Source organism: Uranotaenia lowii, chromosome 3, assembly GCF_029784155.1.
Source record: "Uranotaenia lowii strain MFRU-FL chromosome 3, ASM2978415v1, whole genome shotgun sequence".
Classification (NCBI taxonomy): domain Eukaryota; kingdom Metazoa; phylum Arthropoda; class Insecta; order Diptera; family Culicidae; genus Uranotaenia; species Uranotaenia lowii.
Genome location: NC_073693.1, coordinates 12,594,069 through 12,615,553, shown reverse-complemented (window position 1 = coordinate 12,615,553; position 21,485 = coordinate 12,594,069). Strand labels below are relative to the sequence as shown.

Sequence of the window (21,485 nt, the reverse complement as noted above, 5' to 3'; positions counted from 1 at the left end):
CTTGTGAATATAGCTCACTTGGTAAATCAGTTGCCTTCTGAGCTGATGTCCGTATGTTAGAGCTCAAGAGTAAACATCAGACACAGTAGATTCAGATAAGTTTAACAATGACTGGTGTGCCAACTGCATCGTTGAGAAAAGTCGCGAGTGGCACAATGATGTAGAAACAACTATTCAATCGAAACAAAAAAAATTTGAACGCTTCATTTAAAAAAAACCTCTTTACTAACTTACATTAGGAAGCTAATTCTTTTGAACCACAAGCAAAACCATTTTAAGCATGGGTGAAAATGTATCAAATATTCAGCAGTTAAAGTTAGCCTTACTGTTCAAATAAGGTTTATTTTCTACTCTTGTAAACTCGATTGAAATTAAAGATTTTAGTTAGAACCTTTGATTTCAAAGAGTCTGCAATATATGTAAATAATTTTAAATAAAATTTTCAGGAGGATAAAAAACATGTTCAAAAATTATCATTTATTATATATTTCATATTTAATAATTTAAATCCTGTGATTCAAGTATTCAAAATTCAAATCTAGATTTTTCAAAAACAATTTCTTTGAAATGAATCCAGATTTTTTTATATGTGATTTTCACCAACTTTGTGTTTCTAAACTGACTTTGATTGAATTTATTATTTTTTTAATTTTAAATCAAGAATCAAAGTTATGAAACTGAAATCTCCTTCAATTTGAATCCTTAGTCAAATTTTAACATTGATATTTTAATATTGATTATAAAACTTCAATTTAAGCTAAATTTGAATACAAACTTTGAATTTTATTTCCAAGTAATCCTGCATTTTAAACCCAAAATCAAAATCTTAATCTAAATTCCAGAAAAGTAATCCTTTGAATTTGAAACCCAAAAACGAAATTTGTATCAAAACCCTTAACCAGAAATGTTTTGTTTGATTCTAAATTTATGGTTTTCAATATGAATCTTATTTCAATTATTTATTTGTAATTGAACTTGTAAATTTAAATAAAATTGTGAATGATAAAATTGTTTCACATTTTTCGATTCTGGTATTTCTTATGTTTCAATTTTACAGGATTTTTAGCAGGATTCTATACTAAATATGGTTCAACCTGAAAATCAAGAACAATAAACTGGATAATTACTAGATATTTTCACTCAAGTTTCCGGGCTGGGTAGATCCAGGCAATTTAATCATAAAACTTAGCGAAAGTAGGGCATGTTGTTTCATAATTATCCCAAATAATTCCATCAAAATAAAAAAAAACACATGGAAAACAGTTTTTATTCAATCGAAACACATCAACCGATTCAGATTCATGTTTAATGTTTCCAAAAAATCTTATCTTATGTTTATTGTGACAAAATTAGTTCAAAATAAATTATTTGTACGCGAGATACATAGTTCTAATGACCCAATTGAAATTTTCGTTTGATTTTGCAAATAGAAGGAGAAGATCTGGTCAAAATGTGGACAATCTTGTAAGCCTAGTCTAACTTTGTTTGGATTCAACATTTTGGACTCAATTACAATCAACAAGTGAGAATTTTTTCTGAAAAACTGCTGTAGAATTGCTGTCCTAGAATGAGATTTCGAGGTTTTGGAGTCAAAATTATTGCACTATTGTTACTGATGAATCATTTTAGTTTTTCATCGAAATTTTATGTTTAGCAAAAAAAATTTACTTGGCGTTTTGTACCTTCATGGGGGGGGGTTTAACCCCCAAAACCCCCCCCGTTCCTACGGCCATGGGTGTAGCTATTGTCATCAATAGTCGTCTCAAATTTAGACTTCTTCCTTCTTTCAATACAAAAGTCTTAGAAACAATTGGAATTGAATTAGAAACTTCTATGGGGAAAATTATAATTGTTGCCGCATATTTGCCTTTTCAATGTAGCGGTGAACAGAAGAATTTTTTGAAGGGAGATTTACAAAAACTCACCAGAAATAAATCTAAATTTTTTATTATTGGTGACTTTAATGCAAAACACCGATCTTGGAATAATATTTCATCAAATTCTAATGGGAATATTTTGTTTAATGACTGCTCTGCAGGTTATTACACTGTTGAATATCCTAATGGGCATACTTGTTTTTCTTCAATTAGAAATCCCTCCACAATTGATTTGGTTCTAACGGATTTAGGCGAGCATTGTAGTCAATTAGTTACTCATGCGGACCTCGATTCAGACCACCTTCCAGTAACATTTTCTTTATCCCAAAGTCCCATTGAAAACCCTTTAAAATCAACTTTTAATTTTCAAAAGGCTAACTGGGAGCGATATATGAATTTTATTGAACGTAATTTAGATGTAAACGTTCCATTGAATTCAATAGAAGATATTGATTTGGCTGTAGAAAATTTGACAACTTCAATAGTCAATGCTAGAGCCGCTTCAATACCTAAAGTTAAACATAAATTTAATCAACCTTTAATTGATGATGATCTTCAGTTTTTAATACGACTGAAAAACATTCGTCGACGCCAATATCAACGTACTAGGGATCCTTATTTAAAATTTATTTATTGCGACCTTCAAAAAGAGATCAAACGTCGTTTAAATTTCATTCGTAATGAAAATTTTGCAAAAGCAGTAGAGGACATAAAACCCTACTCAAAGCCTTTTTGGAAATTAACTAAAATTCTGAAAAAGCCCCAGAAGCCAATTCCTACTTTGAAAGATGGGGAGAAACTTCTTTTAACTAATTCAGAAAAAGCTCAAAAATTAGCCCAACAATTTGAGTCTGCTCATGATTTTAATTTAAACGTTGTAAGTCCAATTGATGCTCAAATTTCCCTTGAATTTGATGAAATTCTTTCTAAACAAAATGTATTTGAAACTTCTTGTGTGACAAATATTGATGAACTTAAATTGATTTTCAAAAAATTTAAAAATATGAAAGCTGCGGGGGAAGATGGGATTTTCTATATTCTTATTAAAAAGTTGCCTGAAAGCACTTTAAATTTTTTAGTTAAAATCTTCAACAAATGTTTTCACTTGGCTTATTTTCCCAATAAATGGAAAAATGCCAAAGTAACTCCAATTTTGAAACCTGGAAAAAGTGCTTCAGAGCCTTCAAGTTATCGACCAATTAGTTTGCTTCCTTCTTTAAGTAAACTATTTGAGAGAGTTATTTTGAATAGAATGATGATTCACATTAATCAGAATTCTATTTTCCCTGATGAACAATTTGGTTTTCGTCATGGACACTCTACTACACATCAACTTTTGAGTGTAACTAATATGATTAACGCTAGCAAATCTGAAGGTTATTCAACTGGTGTTGCTCTTCTTGATATTGAAAAAGCTTTTGACAGTGTTTGGCACAAAGGTTTAGTAGCTAAATTAGCTCGATTTGATTTTCCTGTATATCTCACCAAAATTATTCAAAATTATTTGACTAGCCGAACCTTACAAGTAAGCTATCAAAATTCATGCTCTGAAAGGACTCCCATTAGAGCTGGGGTCCCTCAGGGCAGTATACTTGGGCCAATTTTATACAATATTTTTACTTCTGATCTTCCTGATGTACCAGAAGGAAAAGGTAGAAGATTATTTGCTGATGATACTTTGCTTTCAGCCAAAGGTCGAAATTTACGGGTGGTACGCAGTAGATTGCAACAAAATTTAAATTCCTTTTTGAATTACTTGAAAATGTGGAAAATTTCTCCTAACGCTTCCAAAACTCAACTTATTTTATTTCCCCATAAGCCAAGAGCAAATTTTTTAAAACCTAATGAAAATCATTCCATAACTTTTAATGGGGTTTCATTAGAATGGTCTGATCACGTGAAGTACTTGGGACTCACACTTGATCGGAATCTTACTTTTAAAAATCACATTGAAGATATTCAATCTAAATGTAATAAATACACTAAATCTCTTTATTCTCTCATCAACAGGAAATCCAGGTTGTGTCTGCGAAACAAGATGTTAATCTACAAACAGGTCTTTCGACCAGCGATAATGTATGCAGTTCCGATTTGGTCTAACTGCTGCGCGACGAGGAAGAAAGCCATCCAGAGGATTCAGAACAAGGTTCTGAAAATGATTTTGCGGCTTCCACCTTGGCACAGCACCGAAGATCTCCATCGGATTGCAGGCATAGAATCGATCGAAGAGATGGCCAACAAAATCATCTCCAACTTCAGAGGCAAATCGATGCAGTCTTCCATCGCAGAGATTCGTTCTCTTTACAATTAAGTTAGTTTTTAGGATTTAGGATTAAGTTTATACATCTTTTTTTTTTTTGCTTAACAGGATATTCTCCTTTAAATCAAATTATTTATTGCTAAAGCAAATTTAAATCAAACAAACAATGTTTAAAATTAACTGTATCAAAGAGTTGAACTGATCATAATTGATCTGAACACTTTAATTTAACTTTAATAATGTAACTTAAATGTAATGATTAAAAGACTAATAAAGACATATTTAAAAAAAAAAAATGCATTATGCAGTGTGATATAAACTTAGAAAAGACTAACCGGTCCGATTAGCATTCGTGCGCTGCTGCCTCATAAAGTGAAAGGACACTTGCGTTAGAAAAATGGCGTCATTATGTTTCAAAGCCTTTCGTCCTCCCACAACACGTTTGGAGAAGATTACCTACATAAGGATAGTCCCACGTCATCAGGTTCAAGAATTTTCTCGTCAAACAGGCGTCATTACGAAATCAAAGAGTAGGAAAAAAACTACTAAACAGCTTAATATGCCCACCTATCACATTGTAGTTGGTTGACTGCATCGAAGAACGACGAGGAAGCCCCCGTTGAATAATTCACAAGGGACAGTGATTAGTAGTTACCTTTTGTATCATTTTGTAACCCTCATTACCATTACCATTGTATCGAGGCAAAGGCAAAACATCAACAGTTTAGAAAGTGTTCTTATCGCTTCGTTAGAATCAACAACTTGTACTGGGGTTAGCAACACTTCAATGGAAAAAAAGCGAAGAGAAGCAACCTAAAAAAGAGACAGAAACAAAAACAAAACCACAATAACAAGTTGAACGGTCGAGGTAGTGTCACACTGGAGAACTTGTTGATGTTGTCGATGATGATTCATTTGTACGTAGTTTTGTATTCTAATGACTTGGAGAATTGGGGCCTGTCTTCGAGGTGTCGCTAATTTGAGGTTATATTCGTTGTCCGAAAAGGTCTTTCCCCGACCGAATGTCTGTCACTCGACAACCGTCGATTATGCACACTGATTGTAATTGAATTTTAACTCTGTTTTTTTTCTTTTCTTTCCATTCTATTTTCAGTGTGTTTTGCTGTCGATACGGACGCTTCACGTGTTGATCCGTTATGCAATGTTCCTGTACGATATGCGGCAAGAAGGATTCACCCATGAGTGTAAGTAGAGCTTGCTGACGATTGTTTATATTCTAGCAAAATTGTTATTCAAATTACGGGATCGGGTTGTTAGCTTATTTATTCACTAGGTCGATTTCCATATAAAGTGCGTTATTCTTCATGGACGATTCACTCTACGACAATGTTTCGCAATAGTAGGGTTTACTACACAACAGAAGTGCAAAGGGATCCCTCCATGCAACATGCAGCGTCGATTCTAACCGACCGACGTCAACTGCGAAAGAATCATCTTGCAAAGAAGCATCTGCTTACGATAGCTGGAATAATTCGATAGTATTCTTAGAAACAAATCCTTGCCAACCAGAAGGCCAAATCAAAATAATCAATCAGCAGCAGCAGCATCAAAAATCTGCGCTTCCTCAGCCAATTGCATCTTCTTCCGGAAGGAAAAACAAAAACAAACAGTCAGCAGAAACTGCCTTAAAAATCTGCGCTTTCTAAACCAATCCACCCTTTTCCAACGGAAGGCGAAATCAAAACAAACGATCATACCAGCAGTCTTAAAAGTCTGCGTTTTCTAATCCAATTCTGTATTTTTTCACCGGAAGGTCAAATGAAAACAAACAATAAGCAGCAGCCTTAAAAATGAGCATTTCCTAAGCCATTCCGTTATTTCCACCGAAAGACCAAACAAAATAAACAATCAGCAGTAGCCTCAAAAATGTGCACTTTAAAAATCTGCGTTCCTAAGCCAATCCGTCTGTTTCCACTGGAAGACCAAATCAAAATAAACATTCAGAAGTAACAGTCTTAAAAATCTGCGCATCCTAAGCCAATTCCGTCCTTTTCCATCGAAAGGAAAAACAAACAAAAAAAAACAATCAGCAGCATCAGCCATAGAAATCTGTGCCTCCCAAGCTAATTCGTCCTTTTCCATCGGAAAGCGAAATAAAAACAACCAGCAGCAGCAGTCTTCAAAATCTGCCTTCCTAAGCCAATTTAATCTTTTTCCACCAAGAGGTCAAATCAAAATAAAAAATCATAGCAGCAGCCTTAGAAATACGCGCTTTCTAGTCTCTCCGTCTTATTTACCGGAGAAACGAATAAACAAAGCAGCAGCGTTAACAATCTGCGCTAATCCATCCTCTTTGTCTTATTTACCGGGGCTAGAACCTTTTTTAAACAATCTGAGCATCAGCCTTGCAAATCTGTGCTCATCTTACCAACTACGCACAAGAAGGGATCTAGCATTCTGTAACTTGCAAGTTTGCAAATAATACCGCATTACCTCACAACAAATAAGCAACTTACAGACATGTCGCAATATACTTAGTCGATTTTGGGTCATGTTTGTATTTCTCAAACGAACATTCTGGGGTCTGAAAATTGATTCAAAACTCATCCATGATTTTTTGCAGAATTTTTAAGTAACGTTTACCTGAGTAAATTTGAAAATTTAGATTTGTATAGGAAAATTGAATATTTTGTACTGAAAAATTAACATCATTTTTGTTTCTTCTGTGGAACTGCGCTTGCTAATGGTTTTTGTGCAAATTTATAAATTTTTCGCTGAACAACTTTGCCGAAGACCGTAACTTTGTATCTTATTAGACAAAAAAGTAATTAGGTGTTAAATGGGGGCATGTCGTTTAGCATTGAAAAACGAAAAAAATTAATTATTATTCTGCAAAAAATCATCGATGAGTTTGAATTGAAACGAAGCTTTTTAGGCCCCAAGGTTTGTGAAATTCAAAAATGACCCCAATTCGACTAAGTCTAATGTTGCAATCTTCGGAAATGATTTATCTCCAGACTTGCAAGTGAGATTATGTAATTTTTCTTCTGCATACATAAGGTCTTGAAACCAACTAAGGATAAAAGTTCATTGTCAATGTGTTTATGGTTATCGGATATGGACATTTTTATAATGTTTTTTTAGACAGTAGGCACCCGGGGATTAAAAACAACCAACTAGGTTCTCAACTGACAAAAATGATATAATTTTTGAACACCGGTAAATAAGCTTTTATGATCGTTAAATCATTTTGATTTATAATGTTCGCACTGCAACACATTGATGTACACATTGTTTCTCAATTTTTTCCATCATTAAATTTTTGATTTTTCACTATAATTAATTTTAAAACGCGTTTTAACGTTAATTTGTTAACTCGGGGCAAACAGAGCACCATTGATCGGGGCAGGATGAGCATTTTCTACCGTAGTATTCAACTCGATGAAGTCGACTGAATTATAAGATAAGGTGTGGGAGAGGTAACCAGAACACTCGAGTTCGACTCTGTTAGACTGGGAGCACTTTCGAAGTGAAATGGACAGAAACACACTGTTTGACGATCAAAACTAGAATAACTTTTTTATTTATTTTTGACTCAATAAAAAAATTTGTTCACTTTTGGTTTTTTGATTTTTACAATAGTTTATATTTTAAGTGTTCTGCCTATTAAGGAATTTCATCTTCATCTTCATTGTGAGCTTTTTACATGTTGAAACATTTGATTTTGAATTGAAATTTTGAAATTTTTTCCTACCTACTTATACTATTTACACTACTGTCTAATATAACAGTGTCAGCGACAATATCCACGCATTGTTGACGATGATTTTACTGGAAAAAGTATTCTTCCCGTAATTGTAAGTTTCAGAAATTTAAACTTAACTTGGGACGTTGCTTAGTAAAATTCCGGTACGACGTAGTATAAACGCGTGGTTTTAGAGTGACAATTATACTTCAAGACTTCTTGTACGCAATTTTTGTTTTGAATTTATACTCTCTTGGTTTGTATGTATTTGCATTTTGTGTAGAGTTTCAGGAGAAAAATGTATTGTATTTTATCAGAGAAAATAATCTTGTGATGTAGAACAAATTCTGATGATCTCCGGAACAAAATTTTTTTGCGGAGACATACAGTCTTGAGTCTTTTATACAGTAATTACCAAATTTTGTTCCCAGGGTATCCATGCATGCAAGTTCATAAACTTCGCATGTTCTTGTCCAGGATGGAAGGTCAAAGATCATTTTGAGTATCTTGCTCTGTAAGCGCTGGAACCGCAATTTGTGTGTCTGAGTACAGCCCTTCCACACCGGTACTGCATATTCCAGAGATGGATAGACAATTTGTTTATAGGCAGCCATCTGATTTTTGAGGCCCAGTTTCGATTTTCTACAAGTCAGTGGATACAATGCCTTGATTAGAATGGTGTACTTATTAATAATTTTATCTACATGCGTTCTAAAGATAAGATGCCTGTCTAGGGTGAGTCTAACGAAGATGGACAACCTCGTTGGACCACTCGATGAGGGAGCCACCGAACCGTTCCTGACAATCAGGCTTTGGAACCAATCTAGGCTATCACGAGTGTGGGAACGCGATGACTTTAGTTTTGGCAGAATTGATAATAATTTTCCAGCTGGCGTAGTAGTCATTTAGGGCATCCAGGTTTCTCTGTAATTTGTTTGTTAGGGTTCGGATATTGCGACCCTTGTACATGATCGCAGCGTCTTCCACGTATTGGGACGTATGTAACACCATCTCCAGGAAGGGGGGAGTATATCGGAGGTGTAGATGTTATAGAGTAGTGGCCCCAAGATGCTACCTTGAGGCACACCCGCATCGGTGTTGAATTGTTCTGAGCTCACTCCTTGTAGGGAAACCCGGAATGCCCTGTTTGATAGGTAGATCCTTATGATTGTTATTAGATAAAGATGTGTGCGGATTCCAACACTTGGCATGCGGTCAGCGATGGGTTCACCCGGATCATGACTGCCCGGCAGAGGAGCTAGAACCAACGGCAGTCCGCGAACGGTGTAGGATGACTCCATCGTCGGGAAACATCCGAGTCGTAGCGTTCAAAGTCCCGAACGTGTGCCGTGACAGGCGCGAGTCCAGGACAAGCTGCTCTCGATCTTGCACACAACAGGCAGAAAAATCCGCGGGCCAAAAATCCTAGGGTTGCCAGCCAAGGGGGGTAAAGAAGACCGAACAACGGTCGGAGTAGACTAACCCCCTCGTCGGGGGCTGTCGAGTAGAGTGCGTCCGACCCCACGGTTTGAAGCTACAAAGATAAGGCAACACCTTCTGCGTAGCGGATGCCGTGGGTGCGCCGCGTTCGTGCGTAGGATGCTCCACCTTCAGGGAGTATCCGAGTAGAGCGGTTCTCAACGAAAGAAGCTGCGGGGATAAGACTTGACGTTCTTCGCAGTGGAAAGGGTTATTCCACGATCGGGGAATACCCACGGGAAGAATGGCTTTCGACGCCGGGCGAGCCATTCGAGTTGGAGTAGGATGACGTCTTCGTCGGGAATCATCCGAGTCGTTGCGTAAAGTCCCGCGCGTGTGCCGTGACAGGCGCGAGTCTAGGATAAGTTGCTCTCGATCTGGCACACGACGGGCAAGGTGGCGAACCTCGAATCATGAAGATTAGAGTTCGTGCTTTGAGTCGTTAGAGGAGAGGTCAGGCCTCGAACCTCCATGCGGAGAGGTTTGTGTGGTCAACCCCGAGTCGAGTGGTCAACGACAGGGGGTCGGGTCTCGAGTCGTAAGAGGAGGGACCAGGCTCTGTATCAATAAGAGGAGGAGTACAAGTGGTCACCTCGAGTCGTTACGAGGAGAGGTCAGATCTAAAGTCGTTAGAGGAGAGATCGGGCCTTGAATCGTGCAGAGGAGAGGTAAACCTTGAGTCGATGCAAGGAGGGGTCGGATCTCGAGTCGTTAGAGAAGAGATCAGGCCTCAAGTCGCGAAGAGGAGAGGTTTGTGTTTGAATCTCGAGTCATTGCGAGAAGATGTCGGTTCTCAAGTCGTTAGAGGAGAGTTCAGGCGTCGAGTCGTAAGGAAGAGAGGTTTAGCTGAAAGTGGTCTCGTTAATGAGTATTGCCTTGGAGCGCACTAGCTCGAATAGACCTCTCACTATTGAAGCATACACAGCAAGAAAAATTCGTGTAAATTTAGATCGAAAACGATGCACGAAAACGGAACATCGATTTTGATGTAAAATTCTATCACGGTGTATTTTTCCGAGGATGTAATTTTTGAGGCGTGTAAATTTAGATCGAAATCAATGCACTAGATTGGATCACAAAAGCCGTCGTGTAAAAATACACAGGGATGTAAATTTTAAAATTTATTATCGTAAATATTGATATTTGTTCTACATATTAAGGGTTTTGCTTTTGTCTTGAATAAAAAAATGTATCATTTTTAATTCATTTTTATTTCCAAAACTGAACATAAAAAACACCATTCGGAAAGCGTCAGGCTGACTCCCAACACGGGGATGTTTTTCGAATCAGCATGATCAGCATCCTCGAATGGTTCCGGAAATCATAATTTTTCGGTCAGCATCCTGCACACTTGAATTGTTCTGACAAAAGTTTCTCCGGATAATCACTGGCCGGATATCAGCCGCTGCGAAAAATCTGACCTTGCTATAATGGAGAGAAAACTAATCAGTTTCAACCATATTCTTCATTTCACGTCTTATATACTTACTACTAAGCCTCTTAAAGTGCTCCTGTAGCTAATACGCCTTTGAATGACTCATTTCCGAATAATTTTCCGACTTGTTTACTTTGTGCCCGACGCGCAAACTAACTTGAAATATAAAAAGACACAATTTAAATATTTGCATTCAATTTTAAATTAAACAGATATAATTTTACACTGTTTGTGATATAAATTTCATTGACCGGTTGATTTTTGCATGATGCAATGTAAAATTAAATCAAAACAGTTTATTTCTATTCAATTTTGGAAAATAGACTAATATTACATCGAAAGAAGTTTAAAATTACATCTTTTTGTAATTACACTCAAGAAAAAATAGATCACTCGTGTTTTAGATTCCGTGTACTTTTAGAAATTTTTTGCTGTGTAGTGTGCTAAACAGTTCGAGGTGAGAACCAGGTCTGCGGCTCCAGGTCGAGTTTAGGGAGTATGGGGTATACACGGAGTATATCATGAGTCTTCCCATTGTACCCATGGACACAGAGTAGCAAACTGGGGGGACGCGGTGGCTCGCCGTGCCTTGGAATACAATCCGTAAACCGGGATTTACTACCTGTGGTTACCAACTAAAAAAAATACATTGTCGAAGGCTTTTTCAATATCCAAGAGTGCTATTGTGGTTGTTTTGGAAACTGATTCGTTACGCTGGATACTGTTGGTAATGCGATTTAGTTGATGGATTGCGGATCTGCCTTTTTGAAGTCCAAACTGTTCATCGGGGATGACTTGATTTTCTTCAACAAAAGTAATCAAACGGCTATGAATTGTCTTTTCAAATAGCTTGGAAAGCTCAGTAAACTTATGGAGCGGGGAAGGATCTTTCCTCAGCTTTAGTATCGGTATAACTTGAGCCAACTTCCACCCTGAAGGGAAATAATCACGCACCCAACAGCTGTTAAATACATTAGATAGACAGGCAAATGTGTCGTGGCTCAGACGCTTTAGCTCGATGTTAAAGGTGTTGTCAAAGCCGGGGGCCTTCATATTCTTGGATCTTTTGATAAGTTCAATGAGCTCATTAGCAGTAACTCTTGCTTCCTCTGAGAGAAAACTGTTTGAGTCGACAGCAGCGACTCCTTCTTCAACAAATGATTCGAATGGTCTTGTTATATTGGAACCCAAGTAACACAGATTATGCCAACTAGCATTAGGAAGTTTTATCATGGTTTAATTATGGCATTTTTTTGTGCAGCTCGTTTTATGGCGGTTTTATTATGGTCATGCAGAATGCTTATGATTTTTTTTCGACCATATGTTTTCAGATGGTTTTGAAAACGCTAATAAAACTTTTATTAAACATGCTGTTTTAGTTATTTTGAAAGAGTTGTGAATGCTTTTTTTAAACTATAATAAAACACAAACCTAGAAGTTTGCTCCAAGCTTTCTTTTGCATGTTCTATAATAGCACTCAGTGCATGATTATTAAACCGCCATAAAACTTAGTGACAGTTCTCGATCAAGATGTCAAAACAGGACACGCTCAGATTAGATAGCACATATTTGAATTGGAACTCCCATTTTTACACATTTTTGGTAAGTTATGCGAGTTGGTTTTGAGTTAAAATTTAAAAAAAATACATCTTTGCAAACTTGAAATCACCGAAAGTGGTATGAATATCTTTACAATATGAGTATTGAGTGAAAGGGCCCAAATAGTAGGAAAAAAAATTGTTGCTTGACGCCATCATTAATTCAAGATGGCGGCTTCCGCTTTTATTTTCAAAGCTGTAAATTACTGAAAATATCGTGAAACCTTCACAATATGGTTATTAGGTGAAAGTAATAAGAGAGTAGAATAAGAGTAGAAGTAAAATTTCGTTGCCCGTCGCCATCTTAAATCCAAGATGGCGGCTACCACTCAACTTGAAAATACTGTAAATGACTGAAAATCGCAGAAAACCTATATTATAGGGGTATAAGTTGAAAGAAATCAACCGGTAGAAGTTGAATTTCGCTATCTGACGCCATCTTGAAATCCAAGATGGCGGCTTCCGCTAAACTTCAAAATGTATTAAATGACTTAAAATGACATGAAACCCAGGTGGTAATGGGTGGAAGGGCTTAACGAGTAGAAGTCGAATATTGCTATCTTACGCCATCTTGAAATCCAAGATGGCAGCTTTCTATAAACTTTAAAAATGCTCTAAATCATTGAATATTGTATGAAACCTCCAAAATATGGGTGTTTGTCAATTGGGATGACGCTATCTTGAAATCCAAGATGGTGGCTTCAGATGAACTTAAAAATACTGTAAATGAATGAAAATAGCATGAAACTCCCAAATATATTGTATTGGGTGCTAAGGCTAAATGATAGAAGTCAAATATCTGTTTTCGCGTTTCTCTGAAAATCTGTAAGTGACTGAAAATCCCACAAAAACCACCACAATACAGACCCCGTTCGTTTTTGGCAACATTCGATTTTGGCAACATCGAATTTGGCACATGTGCCTAAATCAGACTGTTAACAGAAACAACATAACCTTATAGTTTTCGCAAGAATAAGACCAATACAATTTAAACATAATAGCATGATAGGAATAATAGAGTTACATAAATGGCAAAAAAAAAAAACTATAAACAAAACAAGAAAAGTGCTAAATGCATTAGAAACATAATGAAAAAATAATAAAAGTGATTTAAAATGATCTTAATTGTCTTAAAATAGTAGTTTTAATGTAGTATTACGTGAAAAAGTTGTGTTCAAGCGATTTTCATTGATTAACAGTATTTTAAATTCAGTGGAAGCTGCCATCTTGGATTTCAAGATGGCGTCGGAATGAAAAAAAATCGACTTCTAGTTTAGCCCTTTCACCCAATACCCGTATAGTGGTGGTTTAATGCGACTTTTTGTCAGCATTAAGCATTTAAAGTTGAGCGGATGTCGCCATCTTGGATTTCAAGATGGCGTCTGATAGCGAAATTCAACTTCTACTCGTTTAGCCCTTTCACCCGATACCCATTTTGTTGGGGTTTCATGCGATTTCAAGTCATTTACACCATTTTAAAGTTCAGCGGAAGCCGCCATCTTGGATTTCAAGCTGGCGTCAGACAACGAAATTTGACTTAAACTCATGATTCATTCCACGGGTCATTCAAAACCAATCCCTTTTCATTCAAAAAGTCTGTCCTCATTTACTGTACTAATGATTAACAACTCAGAAATGAGGAACTCAACCTTAGCGTGTAATTGGTTGGCTTGCGAGAGAAACGTCAAATCGTAGCTTTTTTTGGGGTCATCATTAAACCATAATAAAACTATGAATTGACTCACGCCATGTTGGTTGCAAAATCGAAGGGCACAAAATGACGCCATGTTGATGGATTCACAATGCAAGCATTGGAAAAAAAATTTTCAGGCCTTTTCCATCAATTCCATCATGATTGACCATCAGATTTGACGAGGCGCATTTATTTTAAGATACTATTTCATATACATTTTACCTAAAATCTAGACTGGCAGTAGAAAAGAAGCTCAATATATGGTTAAAACATTGGTTTTTTTAGCTATTAATTTTACCAGATCATATCTGAATAATGCAATCATCATTCATCAACCATTATGGTTGCTGGAAAAAATAAAAAAAAAACTCCGAGAACTGACAGAACCGAAAAAAAAACAAAAATTTCTAACATGTTTTATAATAGCTTTTTAAAAGCTTTGGTGACCAACATTGATGACCAACAATTATATGTCTTGATGACGTTTCTAGGGTAGGGCCAAATAGCCTGATTTTGGCTTTATTAGAGTCCAGGTGATGTTATAGAATGCGCTTTAGCTTTTTATGAAGATTAATGCGATAGTCCAAACGATATTTTGCTGACCATAATAAAGCTAAAATTGTTACTTGGGAACCCATGTTGTGTGACGACACAAATGGTCGCCCTAAGGCGTTTTGGCTCGGAGGAATTGGTTTTGGTTTTGGTTTCTTTTTCAAGATTTTGGTCAAGGGCCAAAAAGGTCTGGAATTTGGGGGAATTTGGCGGATCTTGTTAGAATTATTTATTCTTCAGTTCTTGTATTCGATCTTGGCTTACCATGGAAAGTCGATTGGACAAGATCTTCTTAGTGTGGTTACCAGTGCTCTGATACTGGCGTCGGTATATATTCCGGAGTCTAATCAAGTATTTGGTATTGTTGTCTATTTGGAGAGAAGTACTCACCTGTAACGGCGACGGTAATCGCTCGTTGGAGGGATTCCAGCGCCTGATCGATGCCTTCAATGGAGTCCGAGGGTTGATTGTTGTTGATATTTGCTTCGATGATTCGCTCAAACTCGGCCCAGTTGGCTCGGTGGTAGTTTCGCCGTGGATAGCTGGCCACCGTTTCAGCAGTGGCGCCCAGTTTCAGTACGACCGAATACTGGTCGAAAAATAGTTCTTCGCGCACCTCGGGAACTTCTGGATGAAGATGTCAAGAAAGGAATGTACCACCTGTTTCGAGGTACTTGTTCAATTACCCCAGAACTCGTGCCGGGCGTTCAGGTCGCTACCGATGATTAATTGAGCCCACCGCCGGGTCAGCTTAGCCGTAAGCTCAGGAGTAAGAGAGCTTGGTTGATGAGCTGAGGCGATGGTTAGGCGCGGCTGGACCGATTTTATCTCAGCTGGAAGCCTGCGATTTTGTTGGTTGTTGTTTGGAAGAGGTAGCTGGCTTAGCACAGGAACCCCTGCACGAGGTTTAAGCGGCGGAAAGTGGTCCGAAGTGATGATATGTAAAGGTTTCCGAACTCGACCGGGTTGTTTGGGAGTCAATGCCTATTTGAGGAACAGCTCATCGCTGAATGGGTCATCTTTGCACACCAGAGATCGGCGAGACATGGAGAAAACCGCCTGAGGTTAAAGCCCCAAATTTTTTAGCTCAGTTAGAACCTTTTCTCCATTAAATGCAGGTTAGCCCCACTGTACTATTTTTTAAGGCTTCGTTGATACATTGTCGTGTGTGTAGTATGGCAATTGGTGATTGGTGAGCAGTTCACTTATTTTTTGATACTCACCTAGGCTGGCACACAGCTGGGAAAGCTCCGCCAGTGGGTTTTGCAGCAGTTGGTTCTTCGATGCCAGTCTTTTTCTTTCTCTTTGGATACGCAGCGGTTCCCTGTTCGGAGGAATCAATATCGGATATCTCCTCCAGCAGGGAAGACGCAGGTGGCTTAATACCAGCTATGGTTGGATTCCCCGATTAATGGTGCTTATACTGCCCCAGGGGGTTCTCTATAATAGTGACTGATTTTCAGCTTTCAGAAAAAAAATCAATTTTGAACCTTTTTATTCTCAGATTCATAAACAACGATGATACAGACATTAATCCGTGATGAAAACATACCGTTCATTGAACCGTACATAACACAAATTCACTTAAACTACCCCCAATCAATCATAGAATCAAATCTCAGAAATAGCTGAATCATCCTGAGCTCGGCTCCCAAATTTCCCATCCGCCGATGATCTATCTCAAGCGCCAGTCCGTTGATTGATGATCGGTCAATTTTCAGCTAACGATCCAACCGAGAAAAAAAGAAACAAACATTCGCTAATAGATTTTATCCGTTGCTAACTGATCTTTGCCAATTCTTTTTGTGTTCCTTTTTTTTCTTGCAGCAATTTCATGGGACAAGCGTGGCCCAGTGGCATACTACATAGAACTTTCGTTCGAGGTGGCCGCCCTGGTCGTTGACTTCGGCCATCATCTGCACATGCTGCTGTGGGCCAATGTGTTCCTCTCGATGGCCAGCCTGGTGATCATCATGCAGTTGCGCTGCCTGATCAACGAGATCCAAAGGAAGTTCAAGAAGCACCGCAACTACCTGTGGGTGCTGAACCACATGGAAAAGAGCTATCCGCTAGCGACGGCCGAAGATCTGAAGCAGAACTCGGACAACTGTGCCATCTGCTGGGAGAAGATGGAAACCGCCCGGAAGCTGCCCTGTTCGCATCTGTTTCATAAGTGAGTTTCCCTAACTAATCTGTTTGAATTTGAAGGTTTTTAATTAAGTTTTTTTTTGTTTTTAGCTCATGCCTTCAATCTTGGTTGGAACAGGACACAAGTTGCCCGACGTGTCGGCTCGGATTGAGTGTTAACAATGCCAATGTGGCCAATATTTTGCAGAATGAAATCCGCATCGATGATCCGGAACCGGTTGGACCGGGACGAACGGCAAACAATCACTTCTTCCACTTTAACGGCTCCCGTTACGTGTCGTGGTTGCCAAATTTCTCGGTGGAGGTGACTCACATTAATTCGGTCCTCCGGAATGATCCGGTTCCTCGGGAAACGGCTGCTGAAAACCATACCTCCCAAGTCCGGAACATGGCCCGGCACGTCCAGGAGATGTTCCCTCGATTTCCACTGTCTACGCTCATTGCCGATCTGAGCATATCGCGATCGATCGAAGTCACAATCGATAACATCCTGGAAGGGCGCCTTCAGATGCCGGCTCGATTACAAGAGTTCGAAGATCTGCTAGACGAAGACAATTCGCCAACAGCGACCACCGGAAGTACACCGGCTAGCGAAGGGGCGAGTTTTTCATCCCCGAATGTGCCCGAGGACCTTTTCGTCGATGCCATGGATTACAACTTCCAGGCAGCATCCTCGTCAGCAGCACTTCACAATCAGTATTCGCCATCTTCATCGGCGGCTTCCACGCCCAGCTCCGACAGTTCCTCCGCGCCGCCGCCAATGATTGTCACCGGTCATGGCTACAGCCCTAGCAGTAGTATTAGCAACGATAGTCATATTAGTAACAGTAGTAGTAGCAGCAGCAGCAGTAGCAGTAGTAATAGTAACAGTAGCGGTAGTGGCTACGAGGTTGAACGAACTACAAGCATTTTCGGTAACTTCGACAATCTGCTGCGGGAGGACAGCACGGAACCGGCCGGGGAGCGGTTTTCCAAGAGCTCCGAGGAGCGGGAACGGATTCTGCAGCGGAGGAAATCGATGCTGCTGCACGTTATGAGGAGAAGGTAGGAATTTCGCGTTTTCGGAAGCTCTCATGACCCAGTGTCATATGAATCCTTGTTGAAACTTTAAATCTTAACTTTGTTCAATTATTTGAATTTGTAACAGAAATCTTATATAAGATTTAGAAGGGTGGCCAACGGACCTGAAAAATAAACACGAGAATTGAAAATCGAACCGGGAATATTCGAAAAATACCAAATAAATACCAAATACAAAAAGATGAGGGGATGTGTATAAAACTGGGCTGCAAGGTTAGCTTTGCTTAACGACAACCTGTCTTCTCTTAATGTACTTCTTATAATAAACAAGTTCCTACCTATAACTACCAAAACAATTTCAAATTCGAAAATGGTCAGAATGAAGTTTAGGATACTTATACTGATCCTGTTTCGGAACCAAATCCTGATTCTGATTTCAGTTCAGGTTTTAAACATACTTCTGACCCTGAACCGAGACTATATCAATATCCTAATCCGGAACCTGATTTCAGATCATATATGCTAATAGCCGATTTTGACCCTGATCCAAAATCCTGGACCATGACCTGATCCTTACTGATTCTGTCCTTAGAATTGGCTCTCGGAATGCGATCCAGATCGTGATCCCGGATATTGAATACTTGATTCCGATTTTGTTTAACTTATTAATTTTTGTGATTTTTTTTCCAATACCGGGGAAAACAAAATCTCACCTGGGAAATCAGCCACCTGGATAAAGCCAATTTGTTACTTTCTTGTAGATATCTGGAGAAAAACAAACCCGAAGGAGTTCGGCATCGGAACAAGAGCTGCATGGATATGGACGTGAGCTCCCAGCCCAGTTCTTCCTCTTCATCAGAAGCCTTGGCCTCAACAGTGCAACAAACATTCAACAACCCCAGCTCATCGACGACGACGACGTTTTCCATCGCTCCCAGTGATAGCAATCCTCAGCGAATGCCACAGCGGCCAAATTAGTAGAGCATGTGTTACGAAAATTGGAATCCAACAAAATCCTTACCTACTCACTCAAGTAGCAAAAAATCAAACAATAGAAAAACTAACACACAAAATCTTAGGAATTTCGTACGCGTTGCTAAAAATAAAACATTAGTGCGAGGAGAAAATTAATTTTAAATAATTATAACTAACTGAAAAAAAAGTCTTAAATAACACGTAAAATGTGATCAATTTTGTTGAACAATTTTCACAATTTCAACAGAGTGAAGCTGAGCAAAACAGCATAATAAACTATAACATATTCGCGAACAGCAAAAAAACTGATCTGTTCATATAAAAAAAACCAGAAAAATGTAAATCGTTCAGAACTTGCTCCAGTTGAAACAAATCAAAACACAAACGTAATGAATCTGTCGAGAACGAATCATATTCCTATACCTAGAGAAGGGTACCCAGAATGTAGGGAAACGAGGGGACAGAATCAATCTGAAACTATGTAGTGCGAAAATTTGGGCAGGGATATTAAGGAACAAAAAAACCGCAGATAAGTGAAAGTCGGAAAGTTGTAGCAAATCAAAGTGAAGAAACAAACTGTACTGCAAGCGTTGTGATGTTATTTATTTATACTATACCATTTAAAGAAGTAGTACTATTACTTGTAAAGTTGTAGAACTCATAAAACGTATTTTAGCAAACGTGAGAGATAGCAAGAAATAGAAAGTGATTTTTTTTGGTTCGATATTTAAAACAAGACTAGGCTTAACAACAGCGGAAGGAACTGATGAAATCAAAAGAAAAGGAAACCGATCGTGTCAAATTGGAGGAACGTGGACGGTTTCGCTAAGAGGTCCACTTGGAACAGTGGCACCGGAGAATTTTCTAGAATAATAAATCGATTCAGTTGTTAGCTTTCATTTCGTAAACTGTTGATCTAGTTGATTGTATATCACCATTTCCATGAGGGCTGAACTGATTCCGAAAGAAGCAGCTGGATCATCCATATACATTCGATGCAAAAAAGGTTCTGAACGGAAAATCCTTTTTTTATCACTTTTAATCCAGAGAAAAATAACCCATTGATTTAGCTCCGCCCATTTCTCTGTCGCTCGGACATTTGATGCTATAAAATGAGCGTGCCCAGCTCGATTGGTCTCATTCGTTTAACTAATCTTAAAGTGAAAGCATCCTCAGAATGGACAAACTGTTGGTTCCCCCGGAATCTTCCACAATGGCTGAGAAGACGGTTTCTCCAACAAGCTTCAAGAAAATGGTTCCTCAAACATCCTCCAAGAAAACAGCAAACCTTGGATCCTCGACGGAGGAGCCTGACAATTCTTGAATTCTATTCAGAATGGATCGAGAAATTACGATAAATACGATCCCACAATAAGAGAACTTGAGAAGATACGTTCGGCCATTTCTCACGAAGAAAAGATGCACGCGCTTCTAAGTAACATTTTAGAGAGATTCAAACAAGTTGAAAGCGCATTATTATGGTTCTCTCCAATCAGGAACTCTGTTAAAAATCTTGGACAGAAATAAAACGTTCGTTTTTTGACGCTGAAGATGAAGATACAAGATGAAGAACACAAGACACAGACCGGGCAAGTAGGTACTGATTTACTCTAGCATGCGAGAAGAACTCGCTACTCGGGAACGAGGAGTTGGTTTCCTATTAGTCTCGCAGGCCCATGCAGCCCTTATAAGATGGGAACCGATAAACGAAAGAATAATCGTAGCCAGATTCAGAACACTGATTAGAAACCTTACAATGGTCCAGTGTTATGTGCTAACTGGCGATTTTCAGGAGAAAAAGCAGTTATACAATCAATTGAACAGCGTGGTTGGAAAAATTTCGAAGGGTGACATTCAAATCTACTTAGGCAACTTCAACGCAAAGATTGGCTCCGATAATCAGGACTTTGAGCGCATCATGGGGCGCCATGGCCTAGGACAGATGAGCGAAAACGAAGAGCTGTTTGTAGAATTTTGTGGCAACAACAACATGGTGATCGGTGGATCGCTCTTCCCCCATCGACCAGCACATAAGGTCACTTGGGTATCCCGAGATGGCCGAACAGAAAATCAAATTGACCACATCTGCATCAGTCGAAAATGGAGAAGGAGCCTTCATGATGTCCGCAACAAACGAAGCGCAGACAATGCATCTGACCATCACCTCGTCCTTTTCGAGATACGACTGAGAGTTGCGCGTGTCCAACGGCGCGAGAAAGTCGTGTGTCGCTGCGACGTCCGCCGGTTGGAGAATCCAAATGTGAAAAGGGCATACGTTGAACAGCTAGAGTCCCGAGCCTCGAAATTGCCGACAGACGGATCAGTTGAAGAACAGTGCTGTGGAATCAAGAATTTGTGGAAGAAGAAGTGAATGGATGTCGGATGAAACTCGAAGGATGGTCGATGATCGTAGAAAGGCAAAAGGCCCTTATTCTGCGCCGCGCGTGACGTGATGATTGTCACCTCACTTCGGAGTCACCGTGAGAGTTGTCACCTTATTCCCGAAGTCGATGTGGGTAAAGTGACAGAGGTTCATTCTAGGTGAGTGACCGAATGAACACATCTGTCAAAATGGTCGAATTTGTTCAGTGCTGTTTTGATTTTGTTACACTTCGGATTTTTAAAAATTAATTTAAAAATTATTAGTTTGAATTTCGGCCAGAGAAGGGCGGCAAAAGGATTTTATAGTGCCTGCAAGCTGCTCAGGACAAAAAAACGGTCAAGTTTTACGTCCTAGGATAC

At 38.8% G+C, this 21,485-nt stretch overlaps 1 protein-coding gene across 2 annotated transcripts in view; it reads left to right on the top strand.

Moving 5' to 3' along the window:
• Positions 1–19,651, top strand: part of LOC129750899 (E3 ubiquitin-protein ligase AMFR-like) — a 135,030-nt gene extending 115,379 nt beyond the window's left edge. For both annotated transcript variants that reach the window (XM_055746067.1, XM_055746066.1), the window contains exons 7-10: positions 5,252–5,342; positions 16,428–16,773; positions 16,839–17,792; positions 18,530–19,651. In XM_055746067.1, coding sequence (XP_055602042.1) covers positions 5,252–5,342; positions 16,428–16,773; positions 16,839–17,792; positions 18,530–18,746 — 1,608 coding nt within the window. In that variant the 3' untranslated portion in view covers positions 18,747–19,651. The remainder of the gene's footprint in view (positions 1–5,251; positions 5,343–16,427; positions 16,774–16,838; positions 17,793–18,529) is intronic.
• The last annotated feature ends 1,834 nt before the right edge of the window (positions 19,652–21,485 follow it).